This window comes from Aedes aegypti, chromosome 2, assembly GCF_002204515.2.
Source record: "Aedes aegypti strain LVP_AGWG chromosome 2, AaegL5.0 Primary Assembly, whole genome shotgun sequence".
Taxonomy (NCBI): Eukaryota; Metazoa; Arthropoda; class Insecta; order Diptera; family Culicidae; genus Aedes; species Aedes aegypti.
In genome coordinates this window covers 214651119-214663171 of record NC_035108.1, presented here as the reverse complement: position 1 = coordinate 214663171, position 12053 = coordinate 214651119, and the positions used below count along the sequence as shown (strand labels likewise).

The 12053-nt window shown below is 34.9% G+C and overlaps 2 protein-coding genes across 9 annotated transcripts in view; one reads left to right on the top strand and one right to left on the bottom strand.

Moving 5' to 3' along the window:
• LOC5574477 (tyrosine-protein kinase receptor torso) overlaps positions 1-12053 on the top strand; it is a 198415-nt gene that overhangs the window by 101976 nt on the left and 84386 nt on the right. Inside the window, exon 1 of one of the 7 annotated variants that reach the window (XM_021843941.1) lies at positions 7339-7527. The exons of the other annotated variants lie outside the window; for them this stretch is intronic. Within the exon in view, the coding sequence (XP_021699633.1) occupies positions 7495-7527 (33 nt within the window). The 5' untranslated portion in view covers positions 7339-7494. Of the gene's footprint in view, positions 1-7338; positions 7528-12053 lie in introns of those variants that run through there. 7 annotated transcript variants of the gene reach the window in all.
• Positions 1-12053, bottom strand: part of LOC5567497 — a 59158-nt gene that overhangs the window by 18994 nt on the left and 28111 nt on the right. The gene's annotated exons all lie outside the window — the stretch shown is intronic.

The following is a 12053-nucleotide window of genomic DNA, read 5'->3' as shown; positions in this document are numbered from 1 at the left end:
CGATTTTAGAATCGGGTCAATGTCATTGACGTCTAAGGTGATAAATAAGCACTTTATGATCCTCCGGAAAATTCGGAACATCCGTAAAAGTGGACATTCCCTTGAAGTTTACCTAGAGAGCACAATTTACATTCGTGGTTTAAGGGGCGATCCATTAATTACGTAAGACAATTTTCAGGGTTTTTCGTATATTCATAAGCTAATGATAATTAAGGTTTTTGCAAAAATTGCGTTTAGTTCATGCGCAAATTTGTCAACTTTTTGAAACAATGATTTCTATCATTTTCACTGACACTACCGAAAATTCATGTCTCACATTAGTTCTGCAGACGATGTGATCAAGAAAAATGCGGGTGTTACTAAAAATGGCATCGCCGAAAAAGATTCCGTTGTCAAATCTTTCATAAGTTTATTCAATTAGGCAACATTAACAAATTACTATTACGAATGTAGAATTTCCTGAGGAAATTGCCTACTTTTAGGCGTATTCCGTGGTGCAAGGTGTTTTTAATTTTGAAATAACTCAAAAAGTAAATGACTTGTAAGAGTTTGGTCTTCATATTCGGCTTCATGGTCCCTGATTTTAGTAAGTAACGACATTTCCAATATTAGCGAACGTTGTTTACTTGGGTGATCAATGTTACCCCATATCAGCTGAATCAAAAAATCACTTAAAACATTTATTTAAACATGTTTAAATCTTTAGAAAAACAAAATAAAGTACATAGTTAGGAGCGGTGGGTGCCAGTACTTGTTTTAAAAATATGAAACTTGTAACATTTGTATTGTGAAATGAAAAATTTAAGATAAACTAAAAAAAAATGATCAATGTTACCCCGGATTACGGTACTAATGTGTTTGGAACATTTTTCAAAATTTTTCCATAGTAATTTCCATATAAACCTACATTGACTTTGGGCCACCCTTAAATCACCACCTGCAAGTCGTTTGAAAAAAATTCAAGCTCTCTTTCAGGATATGTCCAGTTTTACGGATATCCGGATTTTCCCAAGGACCAAGAAATGGTCATTCGAAATAATATCGAGACTACGATGGTATACTAAGTGCACACTCCAAAATTATTATGGCTTGGAATCCCATAAACCCATAAAAACAGTAGTAGTCAAAAGGGATTGACTTTTAAAGATGATAAATAGTGATAATTCGCGTTTTCGGGAAACTTTTTACCTTGGTTTTGATGAAAACGTATGGAAACTTCGCAATATCATAAAATTGTATTTAATATCGCTTAAGCCACTAAAAGAAAACACATTTGCCTATATTAGCGTTATTTCCAATTTCTGTTCCTATAGTAGCATCCTAGCACTAGCTTCACGGTGCAAACGAAGCTCAAATCTAAATTATACTTCTATTAAACTTTTATATTTTTCCTATTATCCTTTCGTTTAGGTGAAAAACTTCTGAATTCTTCCTTTATTTGGTTTCTAAAATATAATAATTTCACTTAGTAGTGCTACCATAGGTACTAAGCTGGTACAAAAAAATCGTTTTTGCACCACAAGAATTACAGATGGTATATAAATCAGTTTTTCAAATTTCCACTAGGCTGGTTAGCTGTAAAACGATGAAATCATAATTAAAAAGTATAAATGAGTAACTAAACGTCCATATGGGCAAAAAGTTTGAGCAGTCCCAGTTTTCATCCAAACGAGTTCAAATTTGGCAAGGACATTTAGAGCTCGACCTAAAATCGAATGAGCGGTACTATAGAACAAAATCAGATAAACTTTTATAGCAAAATCAGACACTAAAAGCTACTAGTGTGACTATAGGGAATTATCCATGATGGACGACATATACTCTATTATGGTTGATCAAGAATATTCCTGGTCATGAACACTGCATAATAATTGATAAATAAATCAAATATATTTTAATATAATGTTGCAGATGTTAAAGTTGTTTCAAGAGATGTTTATTTCAGCTGAAAAACGTTGGTACATTTCTTGATTTTATTTTGGGCTCGACTATAAATTTTCAGCATAATGCATAAATCTTAGTGTATGTTGGCTTTATTTTTTTAAGCTTGAAGTCAGTAAATATGCCATGATTCTATGATCATTATTCGAATTTTTCAAAGAGTTTTCCATCATATCAGTCAATATTTCTCGCAACCAATCATTTAATCATCAGAACATGTAGAAACTTTTTGTTTCTACTAGAAAGATGTTACATTCACAGGCGGAAATTTAAGTCTGATCTGAAATGAATAATGACGTAGGTATAATACGTGACTTACATTGCAGTGGCGTTACAAATTTGCCGAAATCCAATACGACAAAACAGAAGTTCAACTTTTTCCGTAAATTGTAATTACATTGCTGATCTAGCAAAGCGACGAACTCTTCAATTAGCCTGTGGTGGATACACACTTCAGCCGTTGAATTGAAATATATTTGTAAACATAGTCGTTCGTCGAACCGAAACACGCGCACTAATTGGATTATTTGTAATAAACCCACGAGTTCACCTTACAGTTATTCAATCCCTTTCATTGGCATCAGTTGAAACAAACATTAAATGAAAAGTGTCATTCGCTAATTAACTTACGCGCGCTGGGTATACGATCGTAATTGTTCTCTCGAGAGTGGTCAGATGGAACTACCGATATCACAGCAAAAAAACGATGCCCAACGGTACCAGTATCTTAATCTTATCGGACACCCTGACAATCTTAGTTTTATCATTTATCAGTTCATATTTTGCCTCTGATATCATAGACGTGTAGATACGAAATTTTTGTTTTATCGAGAAAAAAAAGCGTCGGTACGTCGAACGAAAATGGGGCAGTCTCAGATGAATGATGTTTCATCACTAACAGTGATACGAATGTACCGTAAAACGGGGTAACATTGATCGGTTTGAATTGGTTCTTATGGAAAACTAATGTTTGCGTTTTCCAATCTTTTATAGTTAAATTTGGCAAAAATGGAAGAAAGGAAGTTCCTCCGGAATGCGGAATGCCATTCAGCAATTAAGGTTTCTTTCCCAATCACAAAGAAAGGAGACTGTCGTGTATTGCCGGAAAATTTTAAGATCATGACCTTCTTGTCAAATATCTTGAAGAAAAGAAGCACATTTTTTACTTATTACCATAAAACTGAACGTTTGTTAGAGGTCGTCTTGAAAGGTCTCTCAAGTGGCTATAAGTCAAATGGAATATATGATTCATTTGGATATTCCCCAGTCCAAGTAATCATTATGAAGAAAAGAACCCAATCTGGGACTTGTTGGAAAGGGCCATCTCAAGAATATTGCTTACTTCAGTTTACAAAAATTATCATAATAATATTGAAGCTTTAGAAAAAGCAAGACTTATGGTGGGTCATGGTATCAAACATTGTCACATGGATGCTAAATGCACGATGTGGCATGTGCATCCCACATGTCATTTCATTCCTGAACGATTCTACATTTTCAGCAGACGACACCAGTGGAATCATGCTGAGAAAGACTATTATACCCGGCGTTGAACTTTCCGTTCAATGCCTGCACATTTTCTGTCAGCATATATGACGACCAACAAAAGTATCGTTTTATAAATTTATCGAACCACGCTGTTACCAAATGAACACCCGTAGAATTTGAGGAAATATATCTTTCCCTTTTTCGCATGGACAACGATCGCTGATTGGTGATCGTTGTCGATGGCATTTACATGTATCAGTGCTTCAAGTGTCTCCAGTAGGACCCTGTAGAAGACACGAATATGGAAACAAATCGATTCTAGTACTAACTTTAGACCAATGAAGTTCTCTCTGGATATCACTGCCATGACCGAGAACCAGCGAATAACGACTTGCCACATGGCGACTGCGACTCGGGTCAAATTTAATAAACCTGCAGCAAAGTGAACATTTTGCAATGGGTAAAAACAAGTCTAACCCAGGTTTTTCTCACGCTAAAGACGTCTGTCATGTGAAAGAAGATTCCCAAAATTTGTATTCGCAAATTGAAAACCATAAGTCTAACTTTTGCGATTGCTTTTGACGCAAACGAATCGTTGAGACATGTACCAGGCAGATGAACAACAACGTTTTCAGTCGCCAGAATTCCACTGACAGAATCTCCAACAATGCTATTTTTTTAGTTAACGATCGCATGCCTAATAATCATACTCAAAAGGTATATTTTAATTATGCTCATTCGCAAGCTAATTTGCTTCCGTCAGGTAACCGTTCGAAATTCAAATGGAAATACCTATGCCAAAATTGTCGCAGGTAATTTCAGTTTCTCCCCGTAAAAAATGCTGCCTACGGGTAACTGTTCGAATTGTTTCAAATCAAATGGAAATATCCATGCTTATATCACCGCAGGTAACTTCAACAACGGGAAATCCAAACAGAAAATGTATATACTTCTAGTAGCATGTCTCCCTTCGATTTGATTTTGAAACTGCACAATTGAAGCAAATGATTGATGCAATTTTCAAAACCACCACTTTAACTGAAAAAGTCCAAGTTGGTGAAAAAATTTACTAATAAAATAGCTATTGGATTAAGTTTCTCTAAGGATTCATATATCTCTTGAAATATTTTGAATTGAAATCCTCGTTCTTTGAATGGTAAAGAGAACGAGCTGTTTATTTTTTTAACAGATAGTAACATACATGTAGCAGTTAATACTGAAAGTTATTTGAAACCTGGATCCAAACTTTTTTGTTTATCGTAATGATTATCTGGATGGAGCATGTGGTGGAGTTGCTATTATCATTCATAGGCGTATAAAACCCCAACTTTTTTCGTCATTTGAAACACAAGCTGTTGAAGCTTTGAGTGTTTCTGTTAAAACACTTGATAAAAATACTTTCATAGCTGCCTATTTGCCTTTTCAATGCACTGGATACCAAGTTAGCTTCACTTTAAATTCGTATATAATTACAGAACACTCAATATTTCTCAACCGACTATAATAAATTTGAAACACACATCGATGATGTTAATATTTCTTTGTATACAAAACTTGATACTGAAAATGCTCTCGGAACTTTGACTAATTCCATTGTTGAAGTAAGGGGCATTGCAATATCAAAATGTGAAGTAAAATTCGAATCCGTGATTATTCCCTCTACCGGCAGCTTCACTTTCTCACCACAAAAAAATATTAAACAGCGATAACTTTTTTTTGTTTTTCTATATAGAAAGAAATATATATTTTTGTACCATTTTTTCACAAGCCTCTTATATTTTAAGAATCTGTGTCGATATTGGTCTTGGGGGACCGACGTTTCTTCATAACCCACGTAAATATCTCAGGCTACATAATTTTTCTCATTCGCTTCTCGAAACAATACTTCAATGAGAATCTGCTGTGAAAAAATGAAGTCAATTGATGCAACAGTTTTTAGTAATGAATACCTATAACATTTTTGTTTCTGGTAGCAATCTGGCCGTATAAAGGTCTTGGAATCTACAAAAAAACATGGTTTTTAAATTTTCAAATTGTTTGAAGACAACTCAACCGATTTTCATGATTTTTTCAGAGAAGCTATTTATAACCTGATATTGTATAGCCCACATCTTAGTTTTTTTTTAATTTTTAAACTAAAAACAAAATGGTGATCACAGATTTTTTATATGGGAAATGTCGGTCCCTTAATGAACAATGAACAATGATCAATATTGACACAGATTCTAAAAATAGAAGAGGTTGAGGTTTGTGAAAAAATGGTGCACAAATAACTTAGCTTAGCTTAGACTCACTACACTACCGTGATTGACCGAAGTCAGTGAAAATGCACAAATAATCAACTAGAAGTTCGGCTGGGATTGGCCATAATCTTCTTCATTGTACATAATTCAGTGCCTCTATTTAAACAGGGTCAATAACGGCGCCGGCCACGTCCTTGCAGTCAGGTGGGATTGGGGGAAGGAATATTAGTGTGTAACCTTTGCTATTTGGAGACCGTGTTTGCCTCTGCATCTCTTCAAAGGTTAGGGTAACGGTCGTATTTTGGACCCCCTAAGGAAGTGATTTTAGTTTTTGTTCCAATTAATTAATTGCACAGCGTAACCAAGTCAAAGAACATGCCAAAATGTAGAGAAAAATTCCTCTACGAGATAAAAATGCCCATACGGTCATGTAGGGTCCAAAAAACGTCGAAAATAATTGAATTGTGAAGCACTGTTATTCATTATTTTGGACCCTCAAAGTATATATTTTGGACCCCGGCGTTATTTATCTTTTGGCGACAATCAATCGATTGACAATCGAAAACCGAAGAAATTCTACGCTTTTAGTTCAGAAATTTGAAAAAAGTTTTTGTTTACATTTGAAAATTTTCTGACGGCTTCAATTTATGTGTAACGTGTTGTAACGGTTGCATGGATGAACCGATTAAATTTAATAATTTTCAGATAAAATAAACATATTTCCTATGTACGAACGATTGATGCAAGTGCGGAATAGTCCTATCTTTCCAAATGACATGCGAATTGAGTTGGTCTTTTGATTTAAACTGGGAAATTTACAGGAAAAGGCCCCAAAGGGTCCAAAATATATTGGTTACCCTACTGGGAGGGATGTTTGTTAATGGGGAGGATCGTTGGGTCACATAATTCACTTTGATAAGCGATTAGACCATGATAAATAATTATTTGTGAGATATAAACATGCTTATATGTAAATATAATACTTTCATTTGATATAAACAATTTCTATGTAGAGGAAAATTATGCCGACACTTGAGGTGACGAACCATTCAAAGTTTGTTGAACAAATATCTAAATGTAACATTCAACAGCTGTCAGGACGAAAGCATGTGCTGTTATATTTTGCTTCTTTGAAAAGAAACATAAAACTCGATTGGCTGGAACATCATAGAACACTTTTATTCTTATGCCTACACTTACAGTGGCGAACCATCCAAAGTTTGTTAAATAAAGAGAACCTTTCGCAAGTCTACACTTGTAGTGTCGAACCATTCAAAGTTTTTTTTAATTACAAAAATAAAGGTAAAAAGAAAGAGGTGTTTTGAAAAAAAAAAAGTTAAACATAAATAATTCATGTTTGTTGAAAAATCACATTTACGTCCCACCGTTGTAACGATTAGATGTGCAGTCATATATATTTTATAGATTAGAAATAGTAGCATGAAACGAGCTCACCAATTGATCCGTCATTCTTGACTGAGCAGCTACAATCCACTTTCAGCTTCATTCTTTTACTCGGCTATATAAAAGCACTCAGAGAATTTCGGTGGAGTGAAAGTGGGGTAGTGTTTCGTGGAGGTTACAAAACCGTTCTGTTTCGGCTTCAGCAACGTGGCAGATGTGGATCCCCATGTGATCTTTGCTTTGATACCAATTGTGATCTACGTAGAAGAACTGCTAGTCAGTCGCCCGGAATGATAGTGATGGTTTTGTTATAAAGAAAACAAGTGGTCATTTGAAGAGTGACTAGGTTATGAATATTGGATCCGAGATAAATTAAGGGGAAAATGGACAGTTCGGCGTCTCACGTCTCAAAAAAAGCATGCTGAAAGCGGAAATCGGATTAGAAGACTTGGTGAGTTTTTGTTTGTGTTGCTTCCACCGTTTTCAATTGGCGCGTTCGTACCACACGGCAATATACGATAGTAAAATTTACACGAAACAGATAGATTTTTTTCACAAAATCACGAAGCATTACGCGAAACTCTATTAAAATAAAATAAAAATAAAAAGATATTCCATCTTTTGATTGCCGGTAATCAAAAGACTAAAATTCAGAACACTTAAACAACAATATTTTGAGTCCAACGCTAGGTTTTCAGGCGAGTCCTATGACCTTTTACCCTTCCCAACCTCTACCTCCGTAGCACTTATGAAGGTGTCACTGAGTCGGTGGCCTCTCGTTAAGTAAGTGCTATATCAACATTTCCTCCCCCTATTCCAAGTTACGGTAAAGATGGGTGTGGCCGGAAATAGCGATATTCATGATTTTTGTTGTCTTGTTTAAGATTGAATCAAGGTTTACCCCCCAACCTGGTTTCTGAAAGCAGTCTAAATGAGATTATCAAAAAGAAACATGAATATTGTTAGTATCCGACTCATGAAGTATACCGTAACTACGCTAACGCCAAAAAATGAAGCTACACGATTATAAGGTTATAGACGATGACCTTAAACTTTTCAGCAGTCTTAAAACGTGAGAAGAAGGCAATTTCAACGCACTCACGATCCTGCTATGAAAATAATATGACATGATCTGTAAAAAGAAATTAAAAATCGGTTTACTCAATTAGAAAATTAAATTTTTCAATTTGATTCTGGCTCCAAACCGTTTTGGAACTTCAGAAGCCAATTGTAGAAAGCAGGCATTGAAAGAGGAAAACAAATTATTACTAACTGATTGCGAAAAACCTCTAAAACTTAACAACTACCGACAACTAAACATTACATATACTTTGCAATTGGATTAAATGGACAAATTGATGAAAAGTTTGCGAAAAATTACACGTCTTCTCGGTGAGAATCGAACTCACGACGCCCTGTTCACTAGATAGGGCGCGTTACTCCTACGCCACGAGAGGACTCATGTACGCAGAAGTTAACCTGAATTCGATATCAGCTCAATAACCACGTGGTCTTCTTTTGCAAAGCGCACCTCTTTCGGAAGAATGAGATGCCCATCCAAACACAAAGCTTTCATTTTATATCCAATGCCTAGCCCGAGAGCGCACTATTTATTAGGTATTGAAATACCACACACCACTCGCCAACGTGCTGGCTGAAATTTCTATAGTGCGGGCTTCCAATGAGTCGCGACGTTCTCAAACGACCGATTACGGGACATGAGGCCGTTGCTCGATAAATACTTGTTTTAATTAATTATGATTCGTGGTTTACGGCTAACCAGCCCAGTGGAAGTTTAACAACTACCGAAAAACTAGACATTACATATACTTTGCAATTGGATTAAATGAACAAATTGATGTGAAGTTTGCAAAAAAATGTCTTCTCGGTGAGAATCGAACTCACGACTCAATGTTCTCTTACCAAAACTTTCCATGCAGTTTGGAAGCGCGCATAATTTTAAATTAGGACTCATTAGTTCAATTGAAAATCAAGTTACTTAGGGTTTAGAAAGCATTCTCAATCAAGGGAACGTTTTCAAAAATTCCTGGGAACTGATTTGGTAGAAAAATATAATAGCCGCTGGATTTTTTTATGTCAATAAACTTCCAGAGAGTAGCTTATCGTTTTTGGTTGATGTATTTAACAAATGTTTTCAGTTGGCATATTTTCATGACAAAAAGATAAATTTCCGGTTGTACAGGACAAAAATCCTACAGAAGCTTCTAGCTATCGTCCAATCGGCATGCTTTCCTCCATTAGTAAACTTTTTGAAAAGGTCATTTTGAACAGAATGATGGTCCACATCAACGAAAATTCAATTTTTGCCAATGAGCAGTTCGGATTCCGCCATGGACATTCGACTACTCATCAACTTTTACGTGTACCAAATTTGATCCGTTCCAACAAATCTGAAGGCATAGAAAAAGCATTCGACAGTGTTTGGTATGAAGGTTTGATCGTAAAATTGAAAAACTTAAATTTTCCAACATACATTGTTAGAATAATTCAAAGTTATCTGTCAAATCGTACAATTCAGGTTAATTATCAGAACTCCAGATCTGAAAGACTTCCTGTAAGAGCTGGTATTCCCCAAGGCAGCATTTTGGGACCAATATTATACAATATTTTCACATCTGACTTACCTGAGTTACCTCAGGGATGTCAAAAATCCCTGTTTGCGGATGACACAGGCCTCTCCGCCAAAGGACGAAGCTTGCGTGTCATCTGTAGTCGATTGCAAAAAAGTTTGGATATTTTTTCTTCATATTTGCAAAAATGGAAGATTTCTCCTAATGCTTGCAAAACTCAACTAATAATATTCCCACATAAACCAAAAGCTCATTATTTGAAACCTACAAGTAGACATGTTGTCACGATGATAGGGATTCCAATAAATTGGTCAGATGAAGTTAAGTATCTAGGGCTCATGCTAGATAAGAATTTAATTTTCAAAAATCACATTGAGGTTGAATGCCCTCAATGTGATTTTTGAAATGTAATAAATATGTAAAATGTTTCTATCCCCTTATTAATAGAAAATCAAAACTTTGTCTTAAGAACAAGCTTTTGATATTCAAACAAATTTTCAGGCCATCCATATTATATGCTGTACCAATATGGACTAGCTGTTGTAATACCAGGAAGAAAGCTCTGCAGAGAATACAAAATAAAATTTTGAAAATGATTCTGAAGCTTCCTCCCTGGTATAGTACCAATGAGTTACATAGAATATCCAAGTTTGAAACATTGGAACAAATGTCAAATAAAATAATTAATAATTTCAGGCAAAAATCGTTACAACCCTCTATTGCCACGATTAATGCGTTATATGTTTAGGTTAAGTTAGGTTAAGTATATTTAAAGCGCTTTTTTTTTCACCTGCTTATAGGTGAAATCAACTCACCTGTAAAAAATCTGAACTGCTACGGCAAATGAAATGTAATATGTTGTTAAAAAAAATGTTAATTAAATCTTAAATTTGTTTTACCAAATTAGGATGATAGTGTTGTCTAATAACACAGAACACCTAGATATAAGAAATGAATGTAATGTTTGGAATGATACTAATAAAGAAAAAAAACAAATTCCTGCTTGTTTGGCAGGTGGTCAATGAATGTGTTAATGTATTGTGTGTGTGAAGGTTAGGTATAAGTTTAAACAGCCAAGAGTACCCATTTCCTTGAACCTTGTTTAGTAATTTATTGTTGTTTTGTTTGAAAATGTCTAAGCTTTGCGCTACGTCAAGCTTCCAAGGATTTGAAATATGTCGTAAGAGTTTGATATTTTTTTTGTTAAGGAAATGTTGTTCATTGTAAATATGTTCTGCAACTTTTGATTTGAAATGGTGTACATGTTCTTTTTCTGTGTCTTTGTGTGCTTTAGTGACTTCTGCTACAGGTTCTTTAAAACGTGTATTGAGAGTCCGTTTTGTTTGTCCTATGTTAATTTTATTGCAGTGGTCGCATGTAATTTGGTAAAAACCTGATTTACACACTCAATCTGTTCGGTAAAAATAACTGGGTTTTGGAACTACCGAAAAAGTCAGTAAACTAAAATAAATTGTCAGAAATCGAAAAACAGAGTTTTTTTACTGAAATTTTGCAGAGAGCTTTCTTTCTATATCATATATCGATAAAAAATAAAACACAGTGAAATTTGCTTTTCAATTAAGCGTGGTGACAGTTTTCATTTTACTGACTTTTTTGGTAGTTCCAAAACCCAGTAAAATTTTACCGACCCCAGTAATTTAATCTAAGTGTGTATATAAACCGTCAATTGGGTTTTTTGTTGAACCTAGGGGAGTTTGGAGTTGGTTGTTTCCACTGGTAAAAACTAACTCAAAACCAAACTTTCGTATGATTGGGCGTAGCTTTTTTGTTTCATCGTTGTAATTGACGGCTATACTTTTGAGTGTTGGTTGTTCTTGTGTCAGAGTAGTAAGTGAACGTTTGTATTGTTCTCGTGTCCTTTTGTCAATGAATTGTTGTTTTGTTTGTCTTGCGTAACCGTTTAATTGTCCTGTTTCAAAAATCTAGTTAAGTTCCTTTCCGTAGTTGCCCCTATAAGCAACACATATTAGAGTTAAAAGGTATTTGCTCGCCTTACTAGTGATTTTAGTATTTTATTTTTTGCAAAAAGTGAAGTGTTAAAGTTCAATTTGTAGTTTCAAACATACTCTAATAATCCCTTCCCTAAATTTAATATAAAAAAGTGTAGTGTTGTGTTCAATAGAAAACTAACTGTTTTATTTACTAGTTCCACACTTAGGGGAAATCAGGGTAAAACCGACACTGTGGGTAAGCTCGACATCTTTTGATTTTTCATGTTTTGAGCAGATTTTCATGCGGTTCCCACCACGCTCTATCTTAACTAGTGAAAAGTTGTGTTTCGAATGACATTACAACTGACGCTACCAATAAACTGCCAAAATAAACAACAAAATCATATTGGATAACATAGAAGCAACAGCAGTTG